The 21,946-nt window shown below is 56.8% G+C and overlaps 2 protein-coding genes and 1 long non-coding RNA gene across 3 annotated transcripts in view; 1 reads left to right on the forward strand and 2 right to left on the reverse strand.

Annotated features, from left to right (window-relative positions):
* Positions 1-8,043, reverse strand: part of ITGA11 (integrin subunit alpha 11) — a 102,395-nt gene extending 94,352 nt beyond the window's left edge. The window contains exon 1 of the mRNA XM_002718168.5: positions 7,866-8,043. Coding sequence (XP_002718214.3) covers positions 7,866-7,917 — 52 coding nt within the window. The 5' untranslated portion in view covers positions 7,918-8,043. The remainder of the gene's footprint in view (positions 1-7,865) is intronic.
* The window catches only part of CALML4 (calmodulin like 4), a 389,480-nt gene that overhangs the window by 194,664 nt on the left and 172,870 nt on the right, over positions 1-21,946 (reverse strand). The window lies entirely within an intron of this gene.
* On the forward strand, positions 6,969-11,330 carry LOC108178241 (uncharacterized). The gene is made up of 3 exons (XR_001794957.3): positions 6,969-7,235; positions 8,566-8,631; positions 9,747-11,330. It is a non-coding gene; the product is annotated as an uncharacterized lncRNA (long non-coding RNA).

The raw sequence follows: 21,946 nt of genomic DNA on the forward strand, positions 1-21,946 counted from the left end.
CCTGCACATCCCCCCGCCCCCAGCCTCCTCTTCCTGCTTCATGGGGCCTCTGTTCCCCCCTCAGCCTGGCTTGGGTTAGCCAGGACCCTCTCCCGAGTCAGAGGCTCCCTTCACCGGAACACCAAAACAGCTCCAGCGGGACCCAACATCACGGCACAGGAGTGGCCCCCACGGGCTTCTTCCCACCCCTGCTGTCACTCCCACGTCCCAGAGCTGCGGGCAGCCCTGACTGGGTGGGACCCTCAGCCAAATCCATCACCCCTCAGCTCCCTGGGTTTTCCTGCTCTTCCCATGTGGAGCCCGAGATGGAGTAGTTGACGGCCTGGGATGGGGGCGATGGGGACAGGACACAGACAATGTCTCCAGTGAATAAATCCCCAAAGACCTTGTGCTCAAGCCTCTGAAAGCCTGGCCAAGCCGTGGGTGCAGCCCCGCCTGGCTGTGAATCCCCTGGAACTTCAGGCTGGTGGCGGGAGAGGAACTGAGCTTGCGGAGAGCTGGCTAAATCCCGGCTCTGACCCCGATGCGCTGGGTGACCCTGAGCAAGCCACTTTCCTTCCTTGGAGAGCGTTTGCCCTTGTCCCTTGCGCTCGACCCGGGAGGTGCTTAGCCAATGCCCATGGCTGCCTCCTTGAGCGCGGCCATGTGTTTGGAGGTGGGTGGGGCAAAGGTTTTGTCTGACACCATGGTTCCCACGCTCACCCAGGAGGGAGGGGCCTTGGATGTGCTGATGCTTCTGTACCTCCTGGCCCTGACCATCTTGGACAGACACGAGGGGGGCGCGAGTGGGCAGGCGAGAGGGGTCGCTGCTTATTCAGAGCCGTCATCCCAGTAGCATAGGGCCACCCCACAGTGGGGGCTGCGAGAGGCAAGGACCTGCAAGTCCCGGCTGCTCAGCTTTGCCCTGGACCCTGACCCTGACCCTGAATGGTTCTCAAAGCAGTCTTGGGCAGCAGCTGCAGACAGAAGCCCCTCCTGGATTCCAGGGCTTGAAGCGAGCTGTGTGCTCTCAGAACGGCTCCGTGGGGTCCCTGCCCTCGCCGCTCAGCAGGCTGGGGGCTGCTCCCACCTCCGTGTCCCTGGGATCGCCAGAACCCAGTAAGCGGGTGTCTGGGGCTCCATGGAGCTCAGCCCCTTGGTTGCCTCAGAGTCAAGGCTGGCTGTGGGGAGAACCAGGTGAGCAGGACTGGCCTCATGGGCGTGTGCCTGCCCTGGGTTTAGCACTCTGCTGTGGTCATCTGGAACTTGTTCATTTTTAAACAAGGGGCCTGGCATTTGCCTTTGGCACTGATGGCCCGCTAAGTGGTACGAATGAGCCCAGGGGAGAGCTGCGCCTGCACATTGCTTATGAGCCTTAGATCAGCACCGAGCACCGGCTCTGAGGGGCTGTGAGCTCCAGGAAAGAGCAATTCCAGAGGACAGGACAGGGCCTGGAGTGGGCCGGGCTGACCAGGGCACTGCGGTCAGCACGCCAGTACTACCTGCCCACCACAGCTGCAGAACACACACCCTTAGAAAGTCACTCCTTTGGCTGAGTCAACACACCTTAAGTTCCCCTGCTGGGTGTAGCCAACTAGGCTTTCCACCTCACCCTTACCCTAGGACCTGACTCCGAGTCCCCATGTGACCTTGGGATGAGCGAGGCACTCACACAGCGCACATAGCCTCAGCTTCCCCGTCCCTCTACTGGACACATCAGCCTTAGCTGGGCTTCTGGCCTCACCTGGCCTGTCCCGGCTGATGAAACCAACACCGGGGAGCCCTCTTTGCAGACTGCCAAGGCTGCAGCCCTTTGCCCCTCTGCTGGTCCCCCTCCCCCGCGCCCCGCCTTCCTGGGCCCTGGAACTCCCCCCTGGCTTAAGAGTTTCTGGTGCCTGGCCCTACCAGGCAACGTTGTTGGGGGCAGAAGGCTGTGAGCGCTGCTGCTGCGCAGGCAAAAACGCCTTCCCTGTCATCCTGCTTGGAATCCTGGAGGCGTTGCCATGGGAACTCGCCTAACTCACCCCACACGCCACGTGGAAAACACTCGGCCCGGCCCGGGGCAGAGCCGCTGCAATCAAGCCACGGGCTGGGTTCTTCCCCATTGGAGGCCGAGGCTGTCCATCATCACCAAGGGCTGGGCAAGGGTGCGCCCGCCTGCGCCGGAGCAATCCAGGCCAGGCAGGTGTCCCTGCCAGAGTCACTTGCTGGGGGGTCCCCCGTGAGCCCTTTACTCAAAGGCAAAGACAGGGTCCAGTTAAAGTGCCAGCCCCTCTGGGTAGCGCACATCAAACCGTCACCAGTCATCCCTGCAGTTCGGCGGGAGCTCAGAGCGGGTTTGGGTTGCGGGAATGGGGGCACGCAGGGTTGGGAGGAGACCTCTGTCCGGACCCAGGGGGATGGGCTGCATGGGAGCCCTGGGGCAGCCAGAGTGACCGGGCGCTAGGGCAGGGGTGCCAGGGCCCTTGGCTGGCAGGCAGCGGAGACTGCAAGTGAGGGGGAGAGGCTGTCCTGAGCTGGGGCTCCGTGAGAAGCCCCCTCCTCTCCCAGCCAGATCTCCCGTGGAGAAAGCTGGGAGGGCCTGGGGTGACCACTTTCCCCCTCATGCCAGCGCCTCTTCTGTGCCTTCAAGGCCCACGTCCTAGGAGAGCATCTGTGGGCTCAGCCAAAGCTTGATCCTCAGTCTGCGGTCTGGAGCTTGGACAACGTGGGCCTGGCCATCACGACCTAAGGCAGCTGCAGCGAGGCCGGAGGGGGCGCCGATGACTTCCGGTTTGCAGAGGGCTGCCCAGGCGCGGGGCGCTGTTCTGAGCACCTGACACGCATGCATCACGCATGCATCATTCAACTGCAGCACCGGCTGGTGCTGTGCTTAGTCTACATTTCACAGCTGAGGAAGACAGGGCCTGGGGCGCTTATACTGGATCGCCCAAGTAACAAAGGTTTGAATGAAGGCGATCTGGCTCCGCCCCCAAGCCTCACTGCACTCGGAAGCACTCCAGTGAAGGAAGAAGTGAGGAGGCAGGGAGGGGATTGGCCACGCTGACGCCCCCTCCCAGTGGACTCCACATGCCTGATGCCTGGGTGCTAGGTACCCGGATGGTTACCCTCCGTGGGAATTTGCAACCTCATATACTTTTGGTTTATAAGATGACCTACTCCAGTCTCTCTCTTGCCCTTTCTCCTCTGTTTCAAACCTCTGAGCACCCAGCACAGATTTCACACAGGGGGGGTTCACATGCTAGGGTGGAGTGGTCCCTCCTGGGCCAGCACTCCCCATGGCACGTGCCCCATGCTGTGGGTGTGTGACTTTGGAACTCACTATGGGCTTTGAGGGGAAATCCTAGGGGGCTTCAAAACGTTCATGGGGGGGCTGGCGCCACGGTGTAGAAGGTTAAGCCTTTGCCAGCAGCACCTGTGTCCCATATGAGCTCAGGTTTGAGACTTGGCTGCTCCACTTCTGATCCAGCTCCCTGCTAATGCATCTGGGAAAGCAGCAGAGGACGGCCCAAGTGCTTGGGCCACTGCACCCACATGGGAGACCTGGAAGAAGCTCCTGCTTTCAGCCTGGCCCAGCTCTGGCCGTTGGGGCCATTTGGGGAGTGAACCCGTGGATGGAAGACCTCTCTCTCCCCTTCTACCTCTGCCTTTTAAACAAACAAATAAATAAACCTTTTTTTAAAGTTCATGGAAAAGTGAAATGAAAAGATAAGCTTATTTTGGTGCAGAAATGTGAAGTGCATCAGGGATTTTCCATAATGCACCTTTTGCATGGAGAGCCCGCGGGGTTTAAACAGCCAGGAATCCTTGGTGGTGACCTTGGTTTGGGAGGTGGGGAGGGAGATGGGGTATTAAGTGATAAAGAGCAGCAGGGGCGTGGTTTCCCAGCTCAGAGGCCGCTGCCAGTAGGGGAGAATGCTGAGGCTGCTTCCTCTTTACAGCTGTCAGTCCCAGAGAAAGATCTTCGATTCTCTACTGAGACGTGGCCACCCAAACCAGGCTCTAAGGGGAGGAACTAAAAGGTTTTCAAATTCACCCAGCCCCGGGCTGGTGCTGTGGTGCAGCAGGTTAACTCTCTGGCCTGAAGCGCCGGCATCCCATATGGGTGCCGGTTCTAGTCCCAGCTGCTCCTCTTCCGATCCAGCTCTCTGCTCCCAGCCTCTTCCATTAGCGAAAGCTGAGCCAGGCCAACTCAGGACATGGTTTTCTCCTAAGCACTGAGGGAGGGCTAGATTGCAATGAGAGGCTGTGTGGCTGGGCTAGGGAAACCGGGCAGGAGGGGGAGGCCCACTGAGGGCTGAGAGTGGGGTGGGGTGAGAATGCAGAGAGAGGGCGAGGCCCCCCAAGGTTGCATGTGCTGTGCAGGGCGCCACAGGCTCCTTGGCTGACAGCGGCTGGGTTGAGGAGCGTCCAGCAGGGTGGGCGATGGAGAGACACGGGGACAGCCTGCATCCTTTCCCATGCTGCCCTTATAGTCTGCACATCCACGGACTGGCCTCTTACTGACTGGGACCTCTCCACCCACAAGGACACCCCAGGGCCAGGCTGAAGGGCATAGTCCCCACCCCTCCCCATCCCCAGCTCTGCAACACCACAGACACCCACACTGAGATCGCACGGACTTCACAGCAACTCAGCCACCAAAATCTTCGGACCTGGTCTTGGGGGTGGGGTGGGAGTAGGGAGTGAGTGGGAGGAGCCAAGAGAGCCTCAGTGAGGGGGCATCCTCCGAGCCTCCATCACACTTCTGCTAGCTTTGTCTCAGAGACCTGTGCTTGAAAGTCATATCTCTGGGGCCGGTGCTGTGGCGTAGCAGGTAAAATTGCCTCCTGCAGTGCCAGCATCCCATATGGGCGCCGGTTCAGGTCCCGGCTGCTGTATTTCTGATCCAGCTCCCTGCTGTGGCCTGGGAAAGCAGTAGAAGATGGCCCAAGTGCTTGGGCCCCTGCACTCGTGTGGGAGACCTGGAAGAAGCTCCTGGCTCCTGGCTTTGGATTGGCACAGCTCTGGCCATTGAGGCTCACTGGGGAGTGAACCAGTGGATGGAAGACACCTCTCTCTCTCTCTCTCTCTCTCTCTCTCTCTCTCTGCCTCTCCTTCTCTCTCTGTGTAACTCTGCCTTTCAAATAAATAAAATAAATCTTAAAAAAAGTCATATCTCTGTGATCCTTAGATCCTCACAGAATTGTCACCCCCTTGATGATGACCATCATCATCCTATAGTGCTGATCAAACCTGCCTGGAGCTCTGACGCTATATACTTTGTAGGCCGAGAAACTGAGGCATAGAGCCTGACCGTGACTCACCCAGGGCACAGGGCCCTGCTGGGCAGAGCCCGGGTCAGCCCCAGGCAGCAGGACACCGGGGCCTTGCATGACGAGGCCTGGCAGACAGCAGGTGTTCAGGAAAGACTGTGTGACTACAGAAGCAGCGGCTGGGACGTTCTGGCCCCTGAGGCTACTTTCTCTGAACAGCAGCTGTGAAAGTCTTCGGAGTTATTTCCTTCATTTTTTTTAAGGCTTTCTTGAGAGTCGTGTCCCCACCACTGCCCTGCACAGCCTGCAGCAGGAGCCCCGCCCAGCAAGGTGCAGGCCCACGCTGGCCTCTGACAGCTGCCCGCCCAGCCAGACTGTGCTGTCACCGGAAAGCAAGCTTCCTCCTAATCCTCACATTGAATCCAACCACCTGCTGCACGGATGAGAGAGCCACACGTACCCTGCCCTGGAGCCAGGGGAATGGCCGCTATGACCCTAAGACCTTTCCAATTGCCAGAGCCCGTATTGACCAGAGTCACCTTTGTGGCTTTAAAATACCAACGTCCTGGTTCTTTAATCATCGCAGGAACTGCCTTGCTAAAATAGGCACAATCTCATTTTAAATTCTGTCCACACACTCCACACACACACTCCTTCGGTGCCCAATCCAAATTACGTCTCTTCCTCCAGGAAGGCTCCCTTGCTTATCCAGCTGAGGCTGAACTTCTCATTTGCTGGCTCAGTCCTGGGGCTCACTGAGCCGTGTGTTCCCTGGCCTTGCCTTGATCTCAGCTACAGCAGGGCCCAGTCTGCACCCGCGGGCCGGGGCCCCACCCCCCAGCTCCTTGCAAGCAGATGTCGGTCGCTCCAGCGTGGATTGATATGTTTAATGAATGCCATATTTCAAAAACCCAAACTGACCAGACATAACTCCAGAGTGGTTTTCTCCACATGCAGGACACTCTGAGTCACAGCTCCCGTGTCATCAGAGGTCTTTCACTGGTCTGCACCCACCTCCTTCCCCTCCCCAGGGTAGCACCCCTGCCAGCCATGGAGAGAGCCATCCTGTGTGCCAAGCCCCCTCCCCCCAGGAGGGGGGAGGCTTTTGTTACAGACCCTTGGCTTCATCCCAGGGACAGTGTGTGGATTTGAGTTGCCGTCTGCGTTGCACACACGGGAAACCTATGGGAGAGGCGGCAGAGCCAGCCCGGGGCGGCACAGTCCCCCCGCAGGCGGCAGAGCCGGAATTGGAAGCGGGCTCTGATTTCAAAGCCTTTGCTCTCAGCTTCTGGAAGTTCCCAGACCCCAAGCTGGCGGCTCCATCCCAGGTTCTGGTGGGGCCACCAGTCTGGAGCCACACGGAAGTGCACCCCTCTCCCTGTGGCTGGGGGGCAGCTGTCCCTGCAGTGGTGCCCCCTCCCGTCTAACTGCAGCAGGAAGGGGCTCACTGGTTGCAGCAGTGGCTGCTGTCTGCTGGGCGCATGGGCGCTTCCCCACCCTCCCTGGGACTCCATCCATCAGAGTTGGCTTTAAAGTCACAGTGACTTTGGGGTCTGGTCAGATCCCCACCAGCCCTAAGCCTTGTCAATTACAGAAGGCAGAACGGAAGGGCGCACTCTTTTCTCAACGTGCCTGGGGGCCAGGGAGAGTAACCGTGGGCTGGGGACGGGGGTCTCCTCCTGGGCTCCGCCTCTCTCCAGCTCCGGCCTGGAGTCCACACCGAGGGGGAGCCCAGCTCAGAGGCCACACTCGGCCAGCCCCGAGGCACTGGCCCGTGTCAGATCACTTGGGAGGGGCCCTGCGAGCTTTCGCTCGATCTCCGAACAAGTCGCTGGCCACCGCCCCCGCGTGGCGCCGGCAGTTGTGCAGAGGCCTGGGCCCCGGTACCCCAGTGCCGGCAGCCCCGGGCCTGCCTCTCGCCCCCCTGGCCCCGGATCCGCGCTGCGCCCCAACACCTGGAGTGCATTAGGCGGCAGCACGCGTCTCGGCGAGAGCGGCTTGGTACGGATTACGGAATAATCACATAATTCGGGCGCGGGTTGGGTGGGTGGGCAATGCCGGTGCCCACCCCGGGTTTCAGGGACCCTCGACCAGGCAGACGAAGGCTTGCCATTTCGCGCCGGGGCTTCGCTCCGGCCCCGGGCCAGAGGGACTTTCGCAGTCTTCGGCGCCCGGTCCCCCTCCCGGGCCACCGCGCCGGGCTCTCCAAACTTCGGGAGGCAAACAGGCGGCCAAGGCTCCCTCAGCGCGTTCTGCCTGCTTCCCCAGCCGGGGTCGCGCGCCCTCCGCGTTCCCGGGACGCCCGCGTGCCCCGGCGGTAGCGCAGGACGCCCAGCGCCGCCCTGGCAGGCACCCCGGGCGCCCGGTGGGGCCAGCAGCCCCCGGCGCTGCGCGATTAGAGCCTCTGCAACTCTTCCCAAACAACCCCAAAGTCCGCGTTCTAAGTCTCCCCGGCGCACAACTCCTTTGTGCAGAAGCTGGCGGGGCCGCCAGGCTGCTGCCGGTTCCCAGGGGACCCGCGTCCCATAGAGCAGCCAAGGTCTCACCCCGGGGGGCGCGGCGCGGGATCCCAAGTCCCAGCGGGCCCGGCAAGGGCTCCACGACGCAGGGGACGGGCATCGGGGCACGTACCTGGCCAGAGGCTGAGCGCCCAGGCCACCACGAGGCTCCTGGGCAGGTCCATGGCCGGCGGCGGGTGTCAGGGGCGCGGCGGCGGCGGGGGGGCGACGAGCCAGAGCGGCAGCCTCCTCGGCGCGGCGCCTCAAGCCTGCACTGCGTGCCGGGCTCCCTGACAGCCGCGGCCCGGGCGGAGGAAGTGGGAGGGCCCGGACGGCGGGAGGGGCGCGGCCGCCACTGGAGCTCTGGCACCGGTCCAGGCTCGGCCCCTCTGCCACCTGGGCAGGCGGCGCGCGGCGGCCTGGACGCCCCCTCCCGCCTCGCGGCTTCTCCCCGACCCCACGTCGGTGCTAGCGGGAAACCCAGGGACCAGCCCGCTCCCGCGAACCGCACCTCGCCGGGGGCGCGCCTCCGCCGGTCACCGTCGAGCTCCGGGTCTGTTCGGGGAGGAGATGTGAACCCTATTTCTCTAGGAAAAGAGCGTTCCAAAGCGAGGTGAGCCGGGGACACCCGCTGGCCAAGTGTCCACTCTGCCACAGCCCTGGCCTCTGTGCACCGCGCGCCTTGCGCTGTCAAGGCCACACCGAACTTGCGCACCTGTTGCCGCCCAAGGTCCCCCAGCGGGGAGCGGGGCTCTCTGTCAGCCCTGGGAAGCTCTTCTTTGGAGCCCACGCGTCTTCCTCCCCGTGTGACTGGCTTCTCTCTCCCTGCCCAGACTGAAAACACCTTCAGAGTAGACAAATGGAGGCTTCACACTGAGGACCCTGCCCCTAGCCCCCAGGTGGGTGAATGGATGGTGGTATGCGGGTGCATAGGGATTGGGAGGGCTTCCTGGAGGAGGTGACCGCTGGGCAGCCTCCCTGAGGGTGAATCAGGTGCTGGGAAGGCCTGCGGTGGGGTCAGCACAGCTGTGGGCATCGTGTTTATATCTCTTCCTGGTGGCCCCTGTGTTAGCTTTGGTATCTTCACTTCTTCCCTTCGGCTGCAGACTGGGGATGCCCATTCCACCCCTGGGGCTTTTGTGTGTGCATGTGTGTGCATGTATGATTGCGCACGTGTATATTTGTGTGTATATTGCATATGTGTATGTATATGGGCACATGTGTGTATTTGTGTGCATGCATGTGTGGGTGTGTATATGGGTGCCTGCTTATGTGTAAATGTGTGCATGTATGTGTGTGTGTGTCTGTGTGTGTAGGGAGGCACGTGGCTCCAGCTGAAACCATCAGCGTGCGTGTGCCATCCCAGGCCACAGTGGAAGAAAGGGTGGTGTGACAAAGGACAGGGGTTTGCTGGGACATAAGCATGCTTGCTCTCCTAGGAGCCCCTAGCAAGAGTGCACATGTCAACTCACCCACAACTGACTCACCGTTCTCCCCCTCTCTCCTGCCCCACCTCCTCTCCCTGGCTGGGGCAGGCTCTAGCGGGCTGGGAGTTGGGGTTGGGGTGGGGAAGCGGGGAACCTGGCCTTGGGAGGAGGCAGACAGAGGAGATCATGTGCAGGGGAATCCCCGGGACCTGGCGGTGATGGGTCAGGGGGTCCTCTTCGTTCTTTAAGTTGGTTTACATCCGGGTGCCTTGCATCCAGCGCACCCTTACCTGATGGCACCTGTCTCATGGGCTGCAACTCGCTTCCAGCCTCGCACAAATTCCTGCTCTCTCTGGTGGTTCTCAGACTCCAGGTGCCTCAGCCTGACCCGGAGCACCTGTGCAGGATCGGGGCGTGCTGGTGGGCGCCCCAGGCCCCGGTGATGGGCTCCGTGGACATGTGCTGTTGACGGCCTCCATTCATTAACTTTCCTCGTCCTCACGGGGAGCTGTGGCTCTCAGTGTGTGCACTTTTGTGCAACACCGAAGGCTGGGGGAGAGGTGTGAGCACATTTGTTCTTTCAACAGGTGCCTATGTGTCCCGGGCTCTGCAAGGCACTCAGCAGAAGCCCACAGAGGGGAGCCAGCGATGGAGCTGAGAAGCAAGACCCAAGCTCAAGGGGATGCATTTACTCATAATTTCCTGGCCATGAACTTCCTGCACGTCCTTTCTTCTTTCATCATTATTAAACATGATTTCGGCAGGTGGGAGACCAAAGCACAATCTCAGTTGCGAGGCTGGAACAGCTCAGAGAATTGGATGAAGGACTTTAGGCAAGTTTGGATTTTTTTCAAAAGATGTATTTTACTTATTTGAAAGAGAGAGAGAGAGAGAGAGAGAGAGAATCTCCCACCCGCTGGTTCACTTCCCAAATGTCCAGGCTGTAACCAGGTGCCAGGAGCTCCATCCATGTCTCCCTTGTAGGTAGCAGGGATCCAGCGACTGGAGCCATCACCACGGCCCCTCAGGAGCCAGAGCCCGGCCTCGAACCCAGGCCCTCTGGTGTGGGATGAGAGCATCGCCAGTGCTCGGGCCAGCTGCTGGCTCCTGGAGGCTGGCATTTGCACTGACTAATAATAGTAATCCTTTACAGGGACGTGGTCTTTTTATTCATCTCTTTTAAAGTTTTTATTGAGATATAATTCACATGCCATAAAGTTCACCATGTAATTCAGCAATTTTTAGTACATTCACGATGTTGTGTAACCATCACCACTGATTACACAACATTTCCATCATCTCCGAAAGAAGCGCTCTAACCATGGGCGGCCCCTCCCCAATCCTTCAGCCACCATTCGACTTTCCGTCTGTGTTCATCTGCCCACCCCGGAACACTTCATGGAGATGGAATCACCCCATCTGTGGCCTTTGGGTCTGCGTAAGGTTTCCAGGGTTTAGCACACAGTCGCAGTGTCAGCATCTCGCTCCTCTCTGTTACCAAGTACACGTCCCCACATTGGCTGTGCCGTACGCTTGGCGCTCACCAGGGGCTGCCTGCCTGGATGCTTCTACTTGGGCCATCATGAATAATGCTACTTTCAACACGTGCGTGCAAGTCTTCGTGTGAACTTCGGTTTTCAATCCTCTTGGGTAGGTGCGAGGGAACTTCAATAAAAAGTTTCATTCCTTTTCACCTGAACTTGTTGAAGTCAACTTGGTGATGTCAGGGCCAGCATCATGACCCAGTAGATTGAGCTACCGCCTGTTCCTGCCCACGCTGGCGTCCCGTGAGTGCTAGTGCTAGTTGGACTGCTGGCTGCTCCACTTCTGATCCAGCTCCCTCCCAATGTGCCTGGATATGCAGCAGAAGATGGCCCAAGTGCTTGGGTGGCCCCTGCCACCCACGGAGGAGACCCAGATGGAGTTCCAGGCTCTGGGCTTCAGCCAGGCACAGCCCTGGCTATTGTAGCCCTTTGGGGAGGGAGCCAGTGGTTGGAAAATGTGTCTCTCTCTGTAACTCTGCCTTTCAAATAAATCAATACATCTTTATATATATACATATATATATATTATATTGACATCTATTCCTATGAAATATTTTCCAGAAGTTTATAGAAAATTCATATGGGGAAAAAGCTGTCTATGGCTTTAAAATTGTTTTCTACCAAAAACAACCTTATCCTTTAGTGTTCAATTTTCCACGAACTTTCTGAAGAACCCTTGTCCATACTGTCACATGCCACAACCCGCTGTTTCCGTCCGTGATGGTGATCCCAGGGGGCCTAGGTGTGAGGTGAGTCTCGCCCTGTAGGTTCTCGGGGGCGCACTCCACATTGCAACAACAAAACCGCCCAACCCAGCACTTCTCAGAACACGCCTCTGTCCTTAAGTGCCGCACGACCCGACCTGGCATGGAGCTGCTGAGTCCTACGGTCAAGTTTCTGTTTAATCACTAGAATGGTTTTCCATTGCTGCACTCTTGTTTTGCGTCCCCCTGCAGTGTATGACTGATGTACGGGACGTTTTACGCTTTTGGAAATTCTTTCACATGTATCATCTCATTGAACACTCACAACGGCCAATAGCTCTGCAAGGAATTTTTATATATATAAAGAGAGAGGAGAAAGAGTGGGGGGGGGGAGAGAGAGAGAGAGGGAGGGATTGTATTGGTGAGGATTCACTTGGTTGCAAGAAACAGACTCAGAACTAGCTGGAGCAGAACAGCAAGTGTAAAAGTTCAGGCCACCAGGAGGTGCATGCTAGCTGCAGGTACGGCTGGATCAAGCATCTCCAGTGAATGTTCCTGCTGCGTCTGTCCCCCTTTCGTTTTGCGTCACTGTTTCTGTCTCCTGTAGCACACAGGACGGCTCCATCCAGAGAGCCAGCCAGCTCACTCTTGATGGATTCTAGGAGGAGACAGGCAAATGTCCCTCCCAGAACAGCAGAAAAGTCCCAAGCTTTAGTGCAGGCCCACCCCTGAGCAAATCATAGTGTCTGGAGGCTATGGCATTATAATCGGCCCCGTCTGGGACACACGCCCAGCCCCGAGGGGTGGGGAAGAGAAGGGCATCGTGGGTGACAGCCCCACCAAGACCACATATTGCAGGAGAGGACTGGCCTGGAGGAGCCAGAAACAGACTGGAAAAGGCTGCTGGGCAGGCAAAGCCACAGCTGCCGCGTCCACTCCGAGAGTCGAGGCTCCGAGCGGCACCAGCTCGGCCCCCCGCCCCCCGCCACCTACCTTGGCAGACTGGGGTTGCCATCCAGGCTCACAGCTTGCCATCACACCCCAGCCGGATGGGCAGGGCAGGCGGTTCAGGCCAGGCTGCAGGAGCACAGTCAGCCCAGAGGGAGGTCCCGCGGGTGGCTCCTTGGGCATTTCTTGCCTCTGTGACCCGTGAGCCGCCGCCCTGGTGTGCCGGGCACTGAGGGTTTCCCAGGACGCTGGGCTTTCCGTGTCAAAATCGAGACAATCTGTGGCCAATCGGGGCAGGCAGTCCCCCGGCTCTGCCTTGGAGCCTCAGCCCCACCTTCTCCAACTGCTCTTTCTCCACGTGCGCTCCTCTCTGCCATGCCAGCACCCTGACCATGCCACCCTCGGGTGAGCTTGCTTCCTCCCCCTCCCCCGGCTCCCAGGTGCCTGCTACACCGAGGCTTCCCATCCCAGCGTGGGGTCTCCCCCTTGAGGTGCTGCCTGCCTCATGCCCCAGCGCCTTCCTGGCCCACGCCTCCCACCCCACGGGGGAGCTGGCCTCCTCCTTGTGCTGTCGGCTGGTTTGCACTTAGGAAATGCAAGCGTGTGCGCATGCGCTCTCTCTCTCTCATTTATTTTTGAGATAAACAAAGAGTTACTGAGAAGTCATGTCTTACACCAATAAAAATGCTGTAACAAATTCCAAAGCCAAAGAAAGAAGTAGGAAGAAAAGCTGCAAGGTGGCTTTTCTGGGCTGGTGGAGCGCCGCGTTGCGCCGCTCTGCTCTGCGCCTGCGATCTGGGTGGCGGGAGGCGATTGCGTTTGTCACGCACACGTGGGCTGAGAGCGCTTCCCCAGGGTCTGCTGTCACAGCTACACAGGGAAGGGGGCTCAGGGGAAGAGGGCGCGTTCCCCAGCTGCGTGCCTCGCCCCCGCCACTTTCTCCTCCCAGTCCGCTGGGCACCCTCGGACACCACAGCTCCTCCTCCTGTGCCCCAGCCCCTGTCTTATTCCCCCTGCTGAGGGTCAGTGGCACTTCCCTTAGGATCAAGCCCTGTACACAACCTATATGGAATCCAGGAAAGTTATTTTGTGACCCTGTCTCTCTGGCCACAAGTATGTCCAGCATTCGCAGTAAAGACCTCAAAGGAAACGGGAGGGGCCAGGGCACACTCGGACATGCAGCTCCCAGAGGGCAGCCGCCCTTCAGAGACGAGTGGTGTCCCAGGGGATGGGGGGAGGCGGAGCACTTTCTAGTCTGCAGGGCAGGTGGCCCCCCACCGGCCTTGCTGAGAGGTCATTTCTGACGGGGCTTGAGTGGGCTGAACCCTTGGCACTGGGCCAGCCTGCAGCAGCTGCATCAGAAGCAAACATCACATGAATGACCTCAGCCTGGCAGGCTGCCTTCACCTGAGCCTCGTTCTGGGCTCCACCGGCCTCCCGCCTCCTCTCCTCCAATCCTCAGCGCTGCTCAGGGCCTCTTCTGGACTTCCTGCCCCGGCCCCGGGCTGGGCTGAGACGTCAGTGACAGCCAGGGTCTGGACGTGTGCACAGGACAACAGTGCCCTGCCCCCGCCCAGCCCCGGATGCTCAGCCGGCAGGGTCATGACCCCAAGCAAGTTCAAGGAGAGGAGGCAGGTATGTAGGACAATAAGCAAGCAAATTTCCCATGGGGTGGCTGCTTGACCCTGCCATGAAGATGCCCACGTCCCATATCAGAGGACAAGGGTTCAAGACCAGCTCTAGCTCCAGTCTCCAGCTTCCTGCTAATGCGGAGCCTGAGAGGCAACAGTGGGTTCCAGTCGTTGGGTCTCCGATGCCCACTCCCCCCATGGAAGACCTGGGTTGAATTCGCGGCTTGCAGCTCCAGCTCCAGTCCAGCCCTGACTGTCCTGCGGGCGTTTGGGGAGTGAACCCGTGGGTGGGATATCTCTCTCTGTATCTGTCTGTCTGTGCCTCTCTGTCTCTCAGCTAAAGCTGAAACAACCACAGTGATCCCATCCTTTGGCCACTTGGCAAGCTCAGCGCTCACCTTCCGTCATTTTCTTTCGTCTTCTTGGCGGCCTAGCTGGGGGTCCCACCTGAGCAGGCCTCGCAAGCAAGAGTAGGAGTTCTTCAGAGGAAAATGGGCATGCGGGGTGGAGGCGACTGGGCCTGGACTGCTCTCTGTGCACAAGAGCGAGGGTTCGAGCTGTGCACAGAGCACAGAGAGCAGCTGGGGTCGGGGACAGAGAGGTAAGAACAGGGCAGGGCCATGCCTGCGAGGAACAGGTGTATCGGTCAGGGTCTCCGGTAGACCAGCAGTCCCTTCATCTCCCAGTACCCCCTACACACTCCCCCAAGATACCACTCACCTTTCACAGGTGTTTCGTGAGCTTCCTTACAGAGGCCGTCTCCTCCCCACCCCCAACCCCGGCTCCAGCGGGAGCTCGCCCCCGCCCTCCTGCCTCTGGGTCACACCCTGCCCTGCCAGCCCCTGCAGGCCCTGTGTGGACCAAGCCCTGAGCATGGACGAGGCTCCGTGCTGAGCGCGTTGCACAGCCACACCCAGGGCCCCGCAGGCCTTTTGTACAGGCACCCAGTGGGTGGTGCTGCAGTCCCTGCCGATACATACCTCCATGTGAATGTTGACGCCATGGCCTCCAGCTGCCAGCCTGCGCTGTCCTCTGCGCCCCGAGCAGGCCGGGAGTGCTGGAGAATTGATGGGAGCTGTCTCCGAGGGCCACTTCCCCGGCTACTGCACCAGGCAGCCCATGGTGCTGACCTGCTCGCTACTGCCTCGCCTTGGAGCTGCTTCTAGGGATCACTCCCCTCACCACCCCCCCTCAAAATACTTAGGCTTATGTCCTCTTGTCACACAGTCTCCTTCCAGGGCAGGTGGTAGGCAGAAGCGAAGCAAGTTGCTCCAAGTATCAGAGCTACAAAGTAGCAGATTGAACGCAGGAGGCGGGCTGCTAGGCTGATGGTGACTCCAAGCCAGCCTAATCATACTGCCTCCAGACTGGTGCACATCCGCCATGCACCTGGGCTGTTTAGGACGCCTGGATCCAGCTGTTGAAATGTGTGGCTCTGGGAACCTTCTTTTAATAAGAAAACCCCCCTTGGGAAGCAGATTAACCTATCACACTAATATCACCTGCCATGTGAACTTGTATATTACACCCTCTGCCATGTGAACTTGTAACTTGTATATTATACCCTTTTCTTCCTCAAGGTCCTTGAACACAGGAGGACTTTTTTTTTTTTTTTTTTTTTTAAGGGGAGGGGGGGCCGGCGCCACGGCTCAATAGGCTAATCCTCCACCTAGCGGCGCCAGCACACATGGTTCTAGTCCTGGTTGGGGTGCCGGATTCCGTCCCGGTTGCCCCTCTTCCAGGCCAGCTCTCTGCTGTGGCCCGGGAAGGCAGTGGAGGATGGCCCAAGTGCTTGGGCCCTGCACCCCATGGAAGACCAGGAGAAGCACCTGGCTCCTGTCTTCGGATCAGCGTGGTGCACCGGCCGCAGTGCGCCAGCCGTGGCGGCCATTGGAGGGTGAACCAACGGCACCATGGCTCACTAGGCTAATCCTCCGCCTTGCGGCACTGGCACACCAGCTTCTAGTCCCGGTCAGGGCGCCGGATTCTGTCCCTGTTGCCCCTCTTCCAGGCCAGCTCTCTGTTGTGGCCAGGGAGTGCAGTGGAGGATGGCCCAAGTACTTGGGCCCTGCACCCCATGGGAGACCAGGATAAGTACCTGGCTCCTGCCATCGGATCAGCACGGTGCACCATTGGAGGGTGAACCAATGGCAAAGGAAGACCTTTCTCTCTGTCTCTCTCACTGTCCACTCTGCCTGTCAAAAAATTTTAAAAAGGGTTTATTTATTTATTTAAAGGCTGAGTTACAGAGAGAGTGAGAGCAAGAGCGATAGCGAAAGAGAGAGAGAGAGAGAGAGAGAGAGAGAGAGAGAGAAAGAGAGAGAGGTCTTCCATCTGCTGGTTCACTCTCCAAATGGCTTCAATGGCCAGGGCTGAGCCCTGGTGAAGCCAGGAGCCAGAAGCTTCTTCCAGGTCTCCAACTTGGGTGCAGGCGCCCAAGCCCTTGGGCCATCTTCTACCACTTTCCCAGGCCATAACAGGGAGCTGGATCAGAAGTGGAGCAGCCAGGGCTTGAACTGGCACCCATATGGGATGCCGGAGCCACAGGTGGTGGCTTAATCTTCTGTGACACAGTGCCAACCTCCTAGGATTAACTTATTTAAAAAGTGGGGAGGTGGAGGTGGAGAGGGAGAGAGTGAGAAGGGAAGAGAGAACACTGATCCACTGGTTTACTCCTTAATTGCCCAGAGCCAGGAACTCAATCCATGTGCCCCATGTAGGTGGCAGGAACTCAACTATTTGAGCCATTACTGCTGTCTCCAAGGGCATCCGCAGGAAGCTGGAATTGTGGGTGGTGGAGCCAAGACTCGAACCCAGACCCTCCAACATGGGATACGGGCAACCTAAGTGACGTGTTAGCCACTGCACCAAATGCCTGCCCAGGAAGCTGGAGGGCCCACGAGGAGAAAGCAGACCCTCAGAAGAGCGGTGGTGAGGGTGATGAAGGGTCACGTGGCCCATTGCCCCTTTCAGCTGAGGGTAGGGCCCAGCTCTTGGGGTGGATGTCCTCAACCTAGAAGGGTACGCGGGGATTTCTGAACATCCCAAGTTGCATAGCTGATTGTCGAAATGGAAGAGAAGTGAGAACACAGCGCAGGATAAACCAGGAATGATGTTCGTGACAGTGTGACCAGGGGAGGAAGCCCATTATCTAAGCTCCGCCCCCAGCCCGCCTCACCAAGCTCAGTGGCCGGAATACAGAATGGATGCTACCTCCCTCACCCTTCGCTTCTCACGGGATTGAGGGGCTGGTCTTGTCCCTGGACCAAATGCCCTCCAGGCGGGGCCGGCCACCAACTAGGTACCTGCTTGGAGACAGCTTTGGGGACACCTATTTCTGCAGAAGCCAGACTTTCTGCTTGGCCGGGGGGAGGTTCTGCAGACCGCCCCAGCTGCGACACAGCCTCGTGCATGTACCAGAAATAAACATCTCCCGAGCAATTTGCAGCTTCGGGCAGAGGTCAAGTGGCGGTGGCCAGTGATGGGAGAACGTACGGGGCGTGTGGGTGTTTTAGCTGATGTCTGTGAGTATTTTTTTTTTCTCTGCTGAGCCTTAGTGAGAAAAATGTGGGTGCAAGTGTTGGGCTTAAAGCCTCTTGAGAACGACCCCCTTAGAAATGGCCAAATATCAGGCATTTTCTGGAGGGTGATTGCAAAGGGAGTGGAGAGAGCTTTGCAATGGCTGATGACACCCGAAGTTGCCTCTGTGGCTGCGGGGTAGGGAGTAGACTGGTTAAACGTGTGGGTTCTGGGGTCCTAGCTGGGTCAGAACCCAGCCTGGTCCCTCAGCCACTGGATGACCTGCTGCCCGCAGCCCATAACGTGAAGACCATAAAGCAGCCAGCTCGACCGGTGCTTCCCAAGTGCCAGGCACAGTTGTAAGCACTGGACCTATGTCGTACTCGTGCAACGGCTCTGCGATGCTGCCTCCCCTGCCGTTCTCGCTTTTCAGATGAGAGACCAAGGCAGAAAGGAGACCAGCGCCGGCTCAGGGCCGCTCAGCTGGCCGCGGTGGAGCCTGGAGGTGGCCTCGGGCGACCTGGCTGCAGTGCCGCTGACCACACCGTCTCCTGGGCTGCTGCGCGCGAGCGAGTGAGTGTAGTCCATAAAGGGTTTGGCACGAGCGCTCAATAAATGTTAGCTTCCATTATTAACACCATATGAAGCAGCATAAAACAGCCGAGTCGGGCTGTCTGCATCGTTCGAGATTCTTAACAATGCCTGACACTTGTTTAGCTCTGTATATAATCCAAAGGGGATGTCCCAACTCCGTCTCCTCCAACCCCCCAAGCCCTGTGAAAGTAACGGGGCAGCGTAGAGTGGGAGGTCGGGGACTTGCAAATGGCCCCACCCTGGGCAGCCCATCCTTCAGCAAGTCTCATAGCCCAGAGCTTGAATTACACGGGGTGTGGGCTGGGAAAAAAATGTCAGAGGGCCATCTGTGTGTGGGTGACCCTTAAGTATGTTGAATTCAGAGTCTATCTGCACAAATATTTTGATACTCCACTGTGTAAACTGTGATACAAGTATCATTCCTTCATTGCTTACTCTCTACCTTTGGGAACTAGGAATCTGAAAGGATTGTCACAAAAGCAGATGTCACAAACTCAGAGAATCACCTATGACCTAGAGGACCGGGGGCTAAACAACAGTACTAACCTCTGCACAGCATTCTCCAGTTTATAAACGTGAGCGACCTCATTTCAGCCTCACGGCCATCCACTGCTGGACACACTTGGGCCATAAACATTGGGCTTAGGAGTGCGGCTACAATTGATAATGATATGAAGATGCCAACTCTACCTTTATTGTTTAGCCTGTATGCTGTGTTCGTTACTAAGAGAGGAGGGTTTATGTATCCCACCATGTTTTTTTTTTTTAAGATTTGTTTATTTATTTGAGAAGCAGAGCTACAGACAGAGAGAGGGAGAGGCAGAGTGAGAGGTCTTCCATCCACTGGTTCCCCCCAACAGGCCCAACCTCCTACGCCACAGCGACAGCCACTCCCACTATGCTTCGGTAACGGACGCAAAGGAATGCTTAATTTCATGTATCTGACCTGATACTTAACTAATGTTGGAAGAGTTGTTTACCCTTTGAGAATTGCTGAATTCTTTTTTTTAAAGATTTATTTATTTGAAAATCAGAGTTTCACAGAGAGAGAGGCAGAAAGAGAGAGAGAGAGAGAGAGAGAGAGGTCTTCCATCTGCTGGTTCACTCCTCAGATGGCTGCAACAGCTGGAGCTGTGCCAATCTGAAGCCAGGAGCCAGGAGCTTCTTCCAGGTCTCCCACATGGGTACGGGGGCCCAAGGACTTGGGCCATCTTCTAGTGCTTTTCCAGGCCATAGCAGGGAGCTGGATCAGAAGCGGAGCAGCTGGCTCTCTTATGGGATGCTGGTGCTTCAGGCCAGGGCGTTAACCCACTGCGCCACAGCACCGGCCCCTGTTGCTGAATTCTCACTGTGTAAGTGAGGTACCAGTTTCATTTGACTGTGGTGAGGATTAAAGGAGCCAGCACACATAAGGTGTCCAGAAAGGTGCCTGGCATGTGGTGACGAAGTGCTATCTGCTTATCGAAAATCAAAATGAAATCACGCCTCACAAAGATTGTAGAATTGCATCTCTCGGCGTTCTGTCCATTTTTTTTCTTTCTGGATTTTGAGGCTAAGTTATGAACTGCATACTAATTTAGAATTGTCATATCTACTTAATGATTTGAACATGTTATCATTGCATTTGTTTTCAGCGATGTTTTTTGCCTTAAAATCTACTTTGTCTGATATTAATGTGGGTTCGCTCTCTTCTTTAGGATTATCATTTTGTATTCTTTCACTTCCCACACGTCTGTGTCTGTGTTTTTGACCTGTCTCATGTCAGTAACATATTGTTGCTTTTTTAAAAAAATCATTGAAGCATTTAGTCCTTTTGCATTTAATTTACTTGGCTCTGAACTTGAGTCAAAGTCTACCATCTTAGCATTTTCTATTTGCCCTGCTTCCTTATGTCCTCTTTCTTTGGAAATAGTATTTGTGAGTATTCTACCTCACCCTGTTGTGTTGGAAATGATGAAGTCATTTGCTACCCTTGGACGTTTCCCTTGCAATTGCTATGCAGCTTTGATTTATGAGACTCTGGGACTAAGTGCTTTTGTCTTCCTCTCAGACAACTCAGGAACCCCAGGGCATTGGCACAGCAGTTACTCTCCCGATTCCTGTTCAATTGTCTTTGGCTTTTCTCTCTCTCCTTTATAAAAAAGATTTATTTATTTTTATTTATTTGAAAGACAGAGTACAGAGAGAGGTTGAGCCAGGGAAAGAGAGGTCTTCTACCCCCTGGTTCACTCCTCAAATGGCCGCAATGGCCAGAGCTGACCTGATCCAAAGCCAGGAGCCAAGAGCTTCTTCTGGGTCTCCCATGCGGGTGCAGGAGCCCAAGGACTTGGACCATCTTCTACTGCTTTCCTAGGCCACAGCAGAGAGCTGGATCGGAAGTGGAGCAGCCGGGACTCGAATTGGCACCCATATGGGATGCCAGCGCTGCATTCTAGGGCTTTAACCTGCTGCGCCACAGCCGGCCCCATCTTCGTAGTTTAAGTACTACAAGCCGTTACGTTTTGCAGCCATTCGCTATTTAGATTCACCCACACATATTTACACTCTGCTGTCCTGTGTCTCCGACTTTGCTGTGAGATATCTGCCTTCTGTGGGAAGTAAGCTGTGTCCTACTTCCTGATGGGTCGATTTTCTGGTGCCAAATCCTCTTGAGTTGTTTGTGTGAACGTGTCGGTATTTTGCGTCTGGGCTGGAAGGACACGTTTTTCTGGGCCTAGAATTCCGTCTCAAGAATGTTTTCTTTAGGGGTAGAATATCCTAGACTGTAAGCCGGCGCCGTGGCTCAATAGGCTAATCCTCCACCTTGCGGCGCCGGCACACCGGGTTCTAGTCCCGGTCGGGGCACCGGATTCTGTCCCGGTTGCCCCTCTTCCAGGCCAGCTCTCTGCTATGGCCAGGGAGTGCAGTGGAGGATGGCCCAGGTGCTTGGGCCCTGCACCCCATGGGAGACCAGGAAAAGCACCTGGATCCTGGCTCCTGCCATCGGATCAGCGCGGTGCGCCGGCTGCAGCGGCGGCCATTGGAGGGTGAACCAACGGCAAAAGGAAGACCTTTCTCTCTCTGTCTCTCTCTCTCACTGTCCACTCTGCCTATCAAAAATTAAAAAAAAAAAAAAAAAAAAGAATATCCTAGACTGTCATTCGTGCTTCCTTCAGCACCTTGAACACGTCCTTCCCCTGTCCTCTGACTCCTGTTCCTTTTGAGAAGTCAAATGTCAGTTTGATGGTGGCTTCTTTGAAAGCAAATTCTTTCTCCCCCATAGCTGCCTTTAAGGGCATTCTCTTTGACTTCGAGAAATTCTACTATGTTTCAAGCTTACTTCCACCTATTCTTATGAGATTAATTTGGCTTCTTTTCACCACGGATCTAAGTCTTTCATCAGTTTTTGGGAAAAGTTCGGTCCTTTTCTTTCTCTTTTAAAGATTTATTTATTTATTTATTTATTTATTTGAGAGAAAGAAAGAGAGAGAGAGCTAGCGAGCTCTTCCATCCACTGGTTCACTCCCCAAATGGCCGCAACGGCTGGAGCTGCACCGATCTGAAGCCAGGAGCCAGGAGCTTCTTCCGGGTCTCCCACGTTGGTGCAGGGGCCCAAGGACTTGGGCCATCTTCCACTGCTTTCCCAGGCCATAGCAGAGAGCTGGATCAGAAGAAGAGCAGCTGGGACTTGAACCAGTGCCCATATGGGATGCCGGCACCACAGGCGGCGGCTTTACCTGCTGTGCCACAGTGCTGGCTCAGCCCTTACTCTTTGTGTCCCTCCCATGTTCTCTATTCTCCACGTGGGGACCACACCTAAACGCGTGTTTGCAATTCCCAGTTGCAGTCTGCGTGTCCTTTACCCTCC

The sequence above is a fragment of the Oryctolagus cuniculus genome, chromosome 12 (assembly GCF_964237555.1).
Source record: "Oryctolagus cuniculus chromosome 12, mOryCun1.1, whole genome shotgun sequence".
In the NCBI taxonomy this organism is placed as follows: Eukaryota; Metazoa; Chordata; class Mammalia; order Lagomorpha; family Leporidae; genus Oryctolagus; species Oryctolagus cuniculus.